The 14,025-nt window shown below is 29.7% G+C and overlaps 1 protein-coding gene across 1 annotated transcript in view; it reads right to left on the bottom strand.

Annotated features, from left to right (window-relative positions):
- LOC119609897 (cAMP-dependent protein kinase type I regulatory subunit) overlaps positions 1 to 11,628 on the bottom strand; it is a 38,077-nt gene extending 26,449 nt beyond the window's left edge. The window contains exon 1 of the mRNA XM_037964922.1: positions 11,331 to 11,628. Within this exon, the coding sequence (XP_037820850.1) occupies positions 11,331 to 11,357 (27 nt within the window). The 5' untranslated portion in view covers positions 11,358 to 11,628. The remainder of the gene's footprint in view (positions 1 to 11,330) is intronic.
- Between the last annotated feature and the right edge of the window lie 2,397 nt (positions 11,629 to 14,025).

Genomic DNA, 14,025 nt, shown 5'->3' with positions numbered 1-14,025 from the left:
TACGTACACCAGCCGAAGCGAGACATCTATACAAATCCTACCCCAGATCGTCACAACCATCCTAGAAGAAAGGCGGCAGGTTGACATAGGATATCTTCACAATATGAGTTTACAAAACATAAAAAATTTAGAAAATCTAGACATAAAATACCACTACTCTATAGTAGCGGATTGCACTATTTTTTTGCTCCTATCATTCCTAGGCTACCTATGCTGGAAAGCTTTATACTCTCAAGTGCGTCTCCCTCCGCTGCAGAGCACGAGCAACGTGGCATGCAAACCCCAATCTGCGGGACGCAGATTTTTGGCAAGGGAGGAGTTAACACAATCAAGTATACATGAGCGGGAAAAATCTACACAAGGTTGTGCTGACGGTGCACACGCGCAAGCTAGTATGCAGGATCATATTTCGTCTGGAAGATTTCACAACGTGGGAATGGAATAAGTTGGATCAGCAGAATTATTTAGATTTAAGTATTTAAAAAATATTGTTAGAGTTAGTCTTACTTGGGAGGTTGACCAAAGCGGTCGTTGAATAAAATTGTAAACCAAAAATTAACGTGTTTCATTTATAGTGGACAAGTCGGTGTCCACTTAAAAATCATTTTTTTTAATTTCACATAACAAAGGAAGTTAACTTACAATTATGTATATACACATGTATGTATGTAGGTATGGAGGTGTGTTTGTATACAAAATGATTAGTTTCTAATACAACTACAACAACTATTATCAACAGAGAAATAGTAGTAAAACGTAAATGAATTCTTATTTAGTGATTAGAGAATAGATAAATGAGTTTACTCTCTCAGACAAGAAAAAGAAACAGTTGTTGTTATTAATGTTAATTTTATTAGTGAGCAGGGATGAACAGACTTGCACTTTTTTAGTACTTTTTGACAACGGAAAGAACGCAGTACTCCCACAGTTTATTAAGTACTTTTTATATTTAAACTTTTTTCTAAGTATTTAATAGACAAAACAAATAGCTAATAGACTCTTCAATAGATTACTATGAGTTAACAGACTGGTCAGTAGACTACTCAGTAGTCTAGTTAATAGACTATCCAATAGACTACCAGTAGTCTAGTTAATAGACTAGTCTATAGACCAGTCAGACTAGTCTATAGACCAGTCAGACTAGAAAATAGACTAGTCAATAGGCAAGTCTATAGATTAGTCAGTAGTCTAGTCAATATACTAGTCAGTAATCTAGTCAATATACTAATCAGTAGACTACTCAATAGATTAGTTATAGACTTTTCCAGTAGACTAATCAATAGACTAGTCAGTAGCCTACTCAATAGACTGCTCAGTAGGCTATTAAATAGACCAGTCAGTGGACTAGTTAAAAGACTAGTCAGTAGACTAGTCAATAGACTAGTCAGTAGACTAGTCAATAGACTATTTAGTAGAATGGTCTGTATAATAGTCAGTAGACTAGTCAATAGACTAGTCAGTAGACTAATCAGTAGACTAGTCAATAGACTAGTCAGTGGACCAGTCAATAGACTAACAAAAAGACCAATCAATAGACTAGTCAATAGACTAGTCAGTAGACTTGTCAATAGACTAGTCAGTGGACCAGTCAATAGACTAGTAAGTAAACCAGTCAATAGACTAACAAGTAGACCAATCAATAGACTAGTGAATAGAGTTGTCAATACATTAGTCAATAGATTAGTCCGTATACTAGTCAATAGTCCAGTCAATAGACTAGTCAGTAGACTAGTCAATAGGTTAGTCCGTATATTAGTCAATAGATTAGTCAGTAGACTTGTCAATAGACTAGTCAGTATACCAGTCAATAGACTAGTCAATAGTCTAGTCAGTAGACTAGTCAATAGACTAATCAGTAGATCAGTCAATAGTCTAATCAATAAATAGAGTTGTCAATACATTAGTCCATAAACTAGTCAATAGATTAGTCTATAATCTACTAAATAGCATAGCTTATAGACTAGTCCATAATAGACTATTCAATGGACTAGTCAATAGACCAGAGTGTAAACCAGCTAAAAGCTTTATCCAACGTATACATTGGTCTCTGGATTTGGAATTTTTTTCAATTTGTTTTTTGACCTCTGAATTTATCCCTTCACCTTCGCCTTAATTATTTACCCTGATCACCCTTTTTCTTTAATAGACCCTCGAACTAGCACTAAACAAATAATTTCCCATTTTTTTCTTCCTTTCATTTTCCAAAAGTTAAATAGAAACATTATGAGAAAAATGTTTTCTTATTAAAATCATAAAAATAGCTAAACAAAATTAGACACACAGAAAAAAATACTATATGGCAAAGTCGTAAATAAAAATAAAACAACAAAAAAAATGAACAACAAAAACAACAACTATTAATAGTGGCAAAACAAAATAAAAATAAATTAATGGAAACAATTTTTTCTCACACTTATACACTTATACGTATGAGTGTTGAGAAAACAAACATAAATAATACACATACGCACTCGTGTATAGTAAAATTAAAAAGTAAGTATACGCCAGAGTGGAAACGGGAAGGTATTTATTAGAATAATAAGGGGTGAATTTTAATTAATTTAAAGGCGAAAATAAGTAAAATCGAAAGAAATATTTTGATGTTTAAATAAAATTTGAAATGATACAAATCCACAGTGGTTAAGAAACGTTTTATATTGGAAATAATTCAATATCTCGTACTGTTATAGTACTAGTTAGGTGAATTAATCACTAAAGTTTTATTAATTAACATTTTCTGAATACAATAAGTGCAAATACTTGAGAAGAAAAAAATCTTTATAAGTTTGAAAAATTAATGGTCTTTAACATTAGTTTTTGCACACACATACAATACAAAACCATTTATTATCTAATATAGCAACAATATAAAAACGTGCACACATATTTCAAGTAGTACGTACTACCAAAATCTGTCTTAAAATTGTTAAAGTACCAAAACATACACATAATTGTTTTTCTATTTCTAAGAGAAGAAACAAAAAAATCCAATCTTGAATTGATTGCTTTACATCACATTGAATAATTGTGATTTAATTTTTTTTCTCGTTTTTTTTGGGGAAACTTTGATTAATGTTTCTGGGGAAAAAGTAATAAAATAAAAAAAAAATTTAAACGTAAAATTGGATTGTAGCGAATCTTATGAACCTTAAAAAAAGAAAAATATATTTTTGCTTGCTTAGTTTGGAACGTTTATCCATACTTCGGGAAAACAACTTTTGGTAATAATTTGGAAATCTATTGACAAGTTTATTGATTGGTCTTTGTACTGGTGGTTTAACTATTCTATTGACTAACCAGACTATGGATTAGTCTATTGAGTGATCTATTGACTAGTCAAAAGTCTATAGACTAGTCTACTAATTAGTTTATTGACTAGTCTATTGACTGGTATATAAACTAGTCTTTTGACTACAACATTGACTAGTTTATGTACTAGTCCACTGACTGGTTTATTGGCTAGTCTATGGAGTAGTCTAATGACTAATATATTGACTGGTCCCTTGATTAGCGTAATGACTAGTCTATTGGGTGGTCTATTAACTAGTCTTTTAACTGGCCTCTTGACTAGTATTTTCACTGTTCTATTGACTGGTCTATTGACTAGTCTGTTGACTATTGCTTAGTCTATTAACTAGACTATTGACTAGTCTATTGACTGGTCTATTGACTAGTCTATTGACAGTTCTATTGACTTGTCTAATGTCTGGTTTATTGACTGATCTATTGACTAGTCTATTGACTGGTCTATTAATTAGTCATTGATAAGTTCATTGAAAAGTTTTTCTTTTTAACAAGTCCTTCGTCTTGTCTATTCAGTAGTCTATTGACTGATCTATTAACTGATCTATGGACTGATCATTTGACAGATCTATTGACAAGTCTACTGAATAGTCAATGAACTAGTCTATTGACTAGACTTTTGACTAGTCTCCCATCTGGTGTACTGAACAGTCTATTGACTAGTTTATTTACTATTGGCTCATTCATTGACTAGCCTTATGACTGGTATATTGACCAGTCTTTGACTGTTCTATTGACTAGTCACGTTATTGGTCTATTCAATAGTTTATTGATTAGTCTACTGACTAGTTCATTTACTAGTCTATTAACTAGTCTACTAGACTATAGACTGGTTTATTGATTAATACATTGACTGGTCCATTGACTAGTCTACTGGCTGGTCTTTTGAATAGTCTTTTGACTGCTCTATTAACTGGTCCATTGTCTAGTCTATTGACTAGTCTTTTCACTGTTCTATTGACTGTTCATTGACCTGTCTATTGACCAGTCTACTTACTGATCTATTGACTAGTCAACTGAGTAGTCTATGGAATGGTCTTTAAACTAATCTACTGCGTAGTTTAAAAGCTAATCTATGTATTAATATATTGAATAGTCTACTGATTGGACTAGTCTATTAACTAGTGTATGGTATACGATATTGACTGGATTATGGACTAGTCTGAGGACAAGTCTGTAGACATTAGAAGGACGGACAAGTATACCCTCTAAGATATTGAAAAGAACTCCAGCCTATGACCATTTGTTACATATGGAACTACAAACACAATATATCTACCAACTTTTTGGTAGTTTTTATAAAAAGTACGCAATTGCTGGTATTAGACAGACAACTATTGCCTTTGATAGCATTTGTAAAAAAAACCCATAAGAGCAGCCTACACATGATTTATTGTTTTAACTTGTTGATGTCTGGTGGCAAAGTAAATGATCGGATTATGAAGTTAAAGTTATTGAACGATAAAAAACACCCATCACATATTGGCAGAATCTATAATGGTTGCCTAAAAAATATTTAATAAATCTTTAAAGATTTTGCCTTAACTTAGATTTTTTTATTATCTGACTAGACTACTAGAAAAAGTACTTTAATATAAAAAAATCTTTACAATAATAAACTAATTAATAGATTAATTACGTTGCAGTCTACTCGGCTTGTTCAATATTATTGATTTTATCAATAGATTACTATAACAAATAACAAACTTTTCTTTTAAGTAAAAAACATTTCATATTAATTAAAAACAAATAACCTTAATTCTTACCTTAATCAATATTAATTAATCAATTGTCAATATCAATTAAACATTTGAATTGTTGTTTATTATGGACTTAAACTTGTCTTAAACCTTGCAATATAAGATTTCTTTAGCAGTTAAAAAAAAAAACATTCTTGGAATTGATTTCTTTAGAATTTATTTCTATATGTTTTCACACTCCTAATAACCGGTATCATATGGTGACGAGTGAACTTTTTTTTGCCTTTTATATTTAAAAATAAAATTTAAACGCCTACTTGTCGTTAAAAAAGAATGTTTGGTGTTGACAGTAGCAATTAAGCTAGAAATTTAATTATCATTTATTTAAGCGAAAACCTACATACATAAATACTTTTACATACATATTTAATTTGCTAATTATTATTAAGATTATTTGAGTTGGCGAGACTTTAAAAACAAAATTATAACCAATAAGTATAATATGTGTTATTTAAAATGAATAAAGGAGTTTTTAAGAAGACTAATTAAAGCTACAATTGGTTGTGACAACTAATGTTTAGTAGCTGGAATTTAATTCTGGGAATAAAACGCTTTAAATACTCGAGGCTTCTTTATTATTGGTTGTTATTGCTTTTATTGAAAAATTTTCCACTATAATTGATTTATTTAAATCCGGCTGTTTGACAAATGCAGAATATAAATTGAGTGTGAAGAAAATTTCTTAATGCTAACTAAATAATTGTGAATTATACGAATTAATGATGACAATTTTCTGATTATTAAACTATTCAATTCTAATTTTAATTTGAACTCGAAATATTTTATACCAAACAACAAATTCTAACAAAAATGCTTCCAATATTTCATGGAGACCTTACAAAAGCCCGAAGCAAGAACATTATTCGGCCTAACACTCAAACCCAACACCAACTTCTTTCGAATTCAATTTCACTTGAAATATGTTTCGGTTTTGATTAATTCATTTGATCGAGTGGCAATATTCACCCTGCAGTGAATGTTTTGATTGACTTTTTTTTTATAATAATACACAACTATTGTGAATGAACTGTTGTGAATATACTACTGTGAGTATCGAGTACCCAGTAACACTTTATTCATTATTTTATTAATCACTAATAAAAGTGCTCTCATACTCAAACAGCAATTCATATTTATTATTCAAAAACAATTGGCAAAAAATGTTTTATTTTTTATTCAAAGTACTATTGATGCCATGCATTTGAAAGAATAAATTCATAAAGAGATAAAAATGTGAAGTTTTTTATGGAATTTTATAAACTATTCTAATGACTACTCTATTGGCTAGTCTATTGATTACACTATGGACTAGTCTATTGACTATTCTATGGATTAGTCCATTGACTAGTCTATTGAATACTCTATGAACTAGTCCATTGACTAATCTATTGTCTACTCTATGGACTAGACCATTGACTAGTCTATTGACTACTCTATGGACTAGTCCATTGACTAGTCTAATGACTACTCTATGGACTAGTCTATTGACTTCTCTATAGACTAGTCTTTTGACCACTCTATGGACTAGTCTAATGACTACTCTATGGACTAGTCTATTGACTACTCTATGAACTAGTCTATGGTCTACTCTACGGAATAGTCTATAGACTACTCTATGGACTAGTCCATTGACTACTCTAAGGACTAGTCCATTGACTAGTCTCTTGACTATTTCATTGACTAGTCTATTACACACTCTATGGACTAGTCCATTGACTAGTCTATGGACAAGTCCATTGACTTGTCTATAGACTAGTCCATTGACTATTCTCTTGACTACTCTATCAACTAGTCCATTGACTAGTCTAATCACTACTCTATAGATTAGTCTACTGACTAATCTATGGACTAGTCTAATGACTACTCTATGGTCTAGTCTATTGACTACTCTATGGACTAGTCCATTGACTACTCTATAGACTGGTTCGTTGACTACTCTACGGACTTGTCTATTGACTATTCTATGGACTATTCTAATGACTACTCTATGGACTAGTGTAATGACTACTCTATGGGCTAGTCAATTGAATATTCTAATGACTACTCTATGGACTAGTCTAATGAATACTCTATGGTCTAGTCTATTGACTACTCTATGGACTAGTCTATTGACTACTCTATGAACTAGTGTATTGAATATTCTATGGACTAGTGTAATGAGTACTCTATGGACTAGTCTATTAACTACTCTATGGACAAGCCCATTGACAAGACTATTGCCTAGTCTTTTGACTACTCTATGGACATGCCTATTGACTCGACTGCTCTGTGGACTAGTCCACTGACTATGTTATTTACTATTCTATGGACTACCCCACTTACTAGTATATAGTCTAGTCCATTGTCAATGAACTAGGCCATAAAATAGTCAGTAGTATTGTCCATATACTAGTCAGTAGTCTATTGACTACTCTATAGACTAGTTTAATGACTACTCTATAGTCTAGTCTATTGACTACTCTATGGACTGGTCCATTGACTACTCTATGGACTGGTACATTGACTACTCTATGGACTAGTCAATTGACTAGTCTAGTGACTACTCTATGGGCTAGTCCATTAACTACTCTATGGACTAGCCCATTGACAAGTCTAGTCAATCGTATATTGGATAGTCTTTCGAATAGTTTATTGTTTATACTAGTCTGAGTACTAGTCTATGGACTAGATATCCGATCAAAAGTAAGATTAAACTGTTGTATTATCTCAACTTGAGTATAAAAGTATACCTCCTGCGTTAAAGTAAGAGTAACTTTAATTGAGATCCTCCAAACTCATTACATACCTTTAGAACTCTGCATCTAAAGTGTTAAGCACTTAGAACCTAAATTTATGTAAAATTTTTAACACCCACCCAACAGCAAATAAAACAATAAAAAATAAAATGAAAATCAATTCAAAACTCCTATAAGTGTGCAGTGATTTCAAAATCAATTCCAGACTTAAGTCAATAGAAAAAAAGTGATGAAAAAAGCAAAAAAAAATCATAAATAAACCAAACATACAGCAGTAAAGAGTAAAAGAATCAAACGTATGAATAGATGCTACCTGTATGTATACATTTTTTTTTGAATTGTATTGATTTGAAAAAAATTGTGTAAATTGAGTTACAACAAGTGTATGAATGAATGTAATAATCCAACACTTTAGCACGAATTTATCGTAAAAGACATACACTAGACAGACAGACATACAGACTATGAAGACTGACAGATAACAACATAAATGTTTTTTTCTTTACACATTGAGTGACAAACACCAAGATAAACAACGTTCAAAGTCAGGTGAGTATAGAGAGAGAGAAGTTAGTACAACGACATTTTGCTAAAGTTCTTCTTATTCATATAATGACAAATACGAATATAATAATGATTTTTATTTTTTTTCTATTTTAAATTGATTTAAACACGTTACACAGCAAGTTTATTTGAGTGTATGTCGTTTTGTCTGTTCAGTCTATTTTAATATAAATATGTTTGCTGTTGAGTGTTGTGTTTTCTATTAGAAAATCCATTTGTCTTATTAACTAAACTGTGAAAACTTGTCATAAATGGCAAGGAAAACAAATTAAATTGTTATACTATGTTGATAAATTAATTTTTTAATAGTTTTGCATTGAGTTTTTTTTTCATAGCAAACTAGAAATAATTATAGACAAATTTGCATCGTTGTAGATGAATAATTTGAATGGTTGTTAACATTTTTGTTGAAAAAATTTCGATGAAAATTTTTAATTAACATTTGTATTTGTACAGAAAATTTTATTATTTGTAAGAAATTTATATGTTGATAAATTTGTTAAAAAAATTTATTGGGAACATTTTTAGTGAAAATTTATTTTATATAAAAAAACTTTAAAATTTTGAATTTTTGGTACAAATATGAATATTTTCTGAAAACATAAATTTTTCTTCAAGTGTTAACAAAACCTGAGTTTGTGGTGAAAAAATCACTTTTTTGTTGAACAAGTCAGCTTTTGTTGATAAACTGAGTTTTTGGTGAAAATTTGAGTTTTTTTTAATTTAGGTGAAAAAACTGAGTTTTAGTTAAAAAAAAAAACCGAGTTTTTGATGAAAAAATGAGTTTGTGGTGAAAATCTGGCTGTTTAGTGAAAAACTGAGTTTCTGGTGAAAAACTTAAGTTTCAGGTTTTTATTGAAAGTTAGTTTGTTTTTGGTAAAACTCTGAGTTTTTGTAGAAAACCTGTGTTTCTGTTGAAAAACTGAGTTTCTGGTGATATAAAGAGTTTTGGCGAATAACAGAGTTTTTGGTGAAAGTTAGAGTTTTTGTTGATAATAACTGAGTTTCTGGTGAAAATCTGGCTGTTTGGTGAAAAACTGAGTTTCTGGTGAAAAACTTAGTTTCAGGTGAAAATTAGAGTTTTTATTGAAAGGTAGTTTTTGGTGAGTTTCTGTTGAAAAACTGAGTTTCTGGTGATAAACAGAGTTTTGGCGAATAGCAGAGTTTTTGTTGAAAGTTAGAGTTTTTGTTGAAAAACTAAGTTTGTGGTAAAAAATCTAAGTTTTTGACGAAAAACAAAGTTTATAGTGAAAAACAGAGTTTTTGGTGAAGAACAGAATTTTTGGTGAAAAGTGGAGTTTTTGGTGAAAATCTAAGTTTGTGGTGAAAATGGGGGTTTTTCGTAAAACTCTGAGTATTTAGATAATAACTGAGTTTCTGGTGAAAATTTTTGATGACAAATTGAGTTTCTGGTGAAAATCTGGCTGTTTGGTGAAAAACTGAGTTTCTGGTGAAAAACTAAAGTTTCAGGTGAAAATTAGAGATTTTATTGAAATTTAGTTTTTGGTAAAACTCTGAGCTTTGAAGAAAAACTGAGTTTCTGGTGATAAACAGAATTTTGGCGAATAACAGAGCTTTTGTTGAATGTTACAGTTTTTGTTGAAAAACTGAGTTTGTGGTGAAAAATCAAAGTTTTTGGTGAAAAACAAAGTTTATAGTGAAAAACAGAATTTTTGGTGAAAAGTGGAGTTTTTGGTGAAAATCTAAGTTTGTGGTGAAATAGTCGGTTTTTCGTAAAACTCTGAGTATTTGTATAATAACTAAGTTTCTGGTGAAAAACAGAGTTTTTGGTGAAAATTTGAGTTTTTGTTGAAAAACTGAGTTTGTGGTAAAAATCGAAGTTTTGATGAAAAACTAAGTTTTTAGTGAAAAACAGGGTTTTTGGTGAAAAGTGGAGTTTCTTATGAAAAAACTGGGTTTCTGGTGAAAATCAGAGTTTTTATTGAAAATTAGAGTTTTTGTTGATAAACTGAGTTTTCTGGAGAAAAAGAGTTTTTACTGAAAAACAGTGTTTTTAGTGAAAAACTGGTGAAGTTTTTGGTGAAAATTTGAGTTTTTGGTGAAAAATTGAGTTTTTGGTGAAAAATTGAGTTTGTGGTGAAAACTAGAGTTTCTGGAAAAAACTCGAGTTTCTGCTGAAAAACTGAGTTTGTGATGAAAAGTAGGTTTTTGGGGGAAATCATCAGACAAATTCCTCTTCACCCTTACTATAACAACAACTACTACAATAGACATTAAGCTACTATTTATAGCAATCTACGATCGTTATAAAAAGATCAAGTCAGGCCCGATGTTGAGCAAATGGTCAACACGTTGTATAAGAGATTTACAGCAAGAAAGAGGGACACCAACAAATCTGTCGATCTACCATTCGTAAAGGGGAGAACGAGTTTAAATCAGTTCGTCCGCTAGCACAGAATAAGTAGTAGTAACAATTAGAAAAGTATACAGTTTGGCGGGTACTAATGAACAAATGTCACCAAAACCATTTGGTTTTGGTGGTTTCAAGTTTATAAAATTCTTTATCATATCATCGTTTTCATCGCCCTTGACAACCTGCTGATTGATATTTGACCAAAAAAGTAAAAGTCAAAAAGTCTCAACAGTTTTGTTTTTTAATTCCATTCCTTGCAAACCACGTACCATGTCACTATTGACTTAAAAATTTCCAACTAGGAAAATACTAGATGGCAATTCTATATAAGAATAAATTATATTTCACTGAACAATAGAAAAATTTTGTCACAACAAAGTGTCAACGTTAATAAATGGTTTTACGTTGCTTTTATTTCTCCGGTTATTTTGTACCAAAAAAAAAAGCTGAACAAATAAAATTTCACACAAAATTAAATTAAATTTGATTAGTATTTCATTTAACACTTGTACTTGTTGTACTCTTTTTGTATAAACATTAATTATTTTTCTTTTCTTTATTTTTTTCATTACTTTGCTTTGCCGCAAAACTTACCAATTTAAGTGACAAAGAATTTGACATTTTTTTTCTTTGGTTAATTATTCACTTAAACAATTTTATTTTTCTATGGAATTTTTTTCCTTTTTTATAATTTCTTTATATTTAGAGTTAAAAAATTCTCAAGAATTTTATTATAATTTTGTTTTTTTTTTTATTTATATAAACTTTTTTTCTTAATAAATATTTAGCACCAAATAAAATTTTGTTTTTTTTTTTTTCGTGTTAGAAAATTTTTTCGTTTTATTTTTCTCCCGAATAAATAACACTTTTAACTTTGCCACACAATATTTAACACTAAACGTTTTAAAAAAATAAATAATAAAACATATAAAGAAATAAAAAACAATATTATTATTAATTTTTTTAGCATCATCTATAAGTGTCTAAATTGTTTACACACTCTCTCTCGGGAGAAATATTTTTTTAATGTTTTGTTTTTAAAATAGACTTTCCACTTAAGAGAGGTAAAGAGAGCATGAAGCAAATAAGTTTGTCATGGGGTGAGTAACGGGCCGTTACTAACGGCTTCAACTATTTGAACTCATTTGCAAATTTTTATAAGAATTATATTCTTAAATCTTAAAATTGTTTCTGAGTAAATAGATCAACTCCGATATAATTGTTATATGTTATATTAAATGGAAGTGTTTGATGCTTCATATCCAATTGAATTTCAGAAGTTTCCAATTGTATTTCAGAATTAAAAAGGGCATTACTATTTATCTGTCTATCTATTTATCTATCTATCTATCTATCTATCTATCTATCTATCTATCTATCTATCTATCTATCTATCTATCTATCTATCTATCTATCTATCTATCTATCTATCTATCTATCTATCTATCTATCTATCTATCTATCTATCTATCTCTATCTATCTATCTATCATCTATCTATCTATCTATCTATCTATCTATCTATCTATCTATCTATCTATCTATCTATCTATCTATCTATCTATCTATCTATCTATCTATCTATCTATCTATCTATCTCTATCTATCTATCTATCTATCTATCTATCTATCTATCTATCTATCTATCTATCTATCTATCTATCTCTATCTATCTATCTATCTATCTATCTATCTATCTATCTACTATCTATCTATCTATCTATCTCTATCTCTATCTATCTATCTATCTATCTATCTATCTATCTATCTATCTATCTCTCTATCTATCTATCTATCTATCTATCTATCTATCTATCTATCTATCTATCTATCTATCTCTATCTATCTATCTATCTATCTATCTATCTATCTATCTATCTATCTATCTATCTATCTATCTATCTATCTATCTATCTATATCTATCTATCTATCTATCTATATCTATCTATCTATCTATCTATCTATCTATCTATCTATCTATCTATCTATCTATCTATCTATCTATCTATCTATCTATCTATCTATCTATCTATCTATCTATCTATCTATCTATCTATCTATCTATCTATCTATCTCTATCTATCTATCTATCTATCTATCTATCTATCTATCTATCTATCTATCTATCTATCTATCTATCTATCTATCTATCTATCTATCTATCTATCTATCTATCTATCTATCTATCTCTATCTATCTATCTATCTATCTATCTATCTATCTATCTATCTATCTATCTATCTATCTATCTATCTATCTATCTATCTATCTATCTATCTATCTATCTATCTATCTATCTATCTCTGCATTGTTTCATTAGATTCTAAAGAACTCCGTGCGGACGTTAGCGGTCCGGATCCGTTCTGATGTTACATCTCTACAATGGTAGCAAATTTTCAAAATTCGTTCTGCCTGACGAAATTTTCTCGCCACAATAATTTGCGTTGAAATATTTACTATGAAAAATTATTAAAAAAGACGGCAAAAAAACAGCAAAGAAAAACAATTTTTAAAAAAGAACAACGAGAGAGCAACTTATTGAAACGATTGAAAAATAAAAATTATAAATAATAACAATAAAAAATAAAGAACACAAACAGTAAATAAAATTTTATCAAACACATAATTTTTATTCATCTTAATAAATACTTAAGTGTATAGCAAGCAGCTACTATGAACGTCTATAGTCTGTCTGTTTAACCATTGCCGGGTCTATCTATTAATTTATCCAATTTTTGCCAACAAACATTTATACATAACGAAACACATCATACAAAGATAGCTGAGCGCGGACAATAAAGAACTAAAATATATATTTATACAAGTAAAAATAAATAAATAGATACTTTATTTATACTCGTATACAAAACAACAGATTCTTTAGATATTGTAGAATATAATAAAAATATATATTTTTTAATATTGGTTTGACTTTGTATATGTAAAACATGAGTATGATGTATATATATAATGTTTATTTGTCCAAGAACTTGTTCAATTTTATTTACAATTTATATGAATTTTATGTAGTTTTTTTTTATAAAAATTAAATTATTTTTTATATTTTTAAAAAAAAGTATGAAATAGATTAAATTAAAATGTATGATTTAATTGAGGCCCCACCTCCCAGTTGAGTCAGCGAGACTAACCGATGCGTACGATGACATCGAAGTACCAACTCCGACGACCCAGTGAACCAAGATATCAGCAGGTTGATAAATGAGGGCAAGCGGAATAAATGGTTAGAGTTTTAAACAGGAGTTGTAGTAGTCCACAGTTCGGTATTTAC

This window comes from Lucilia sericata, unplaced genomic scaffold (assembly GCF_015586225.1).
Source record: "Lucilia sericata isolate MDLA Ls3-8-SP2 unplaced genomic scaffold, ASM1558622v1 Contig001082F_arrow, whole genome shotgun sequence".
Classification (NCBI taxonomy): domain Eukaryota; kingdom Metazoa; phylum Arthropoda; class Insecta; order Diptera; family Calliphoridae; genus Lucilia; species Lucilia sericata.
The sequence above is the reverse complement of the archived record's forward strand: the minus strand, read 5'-3'. Positions and strand labels throughout refer to the sequence as shown.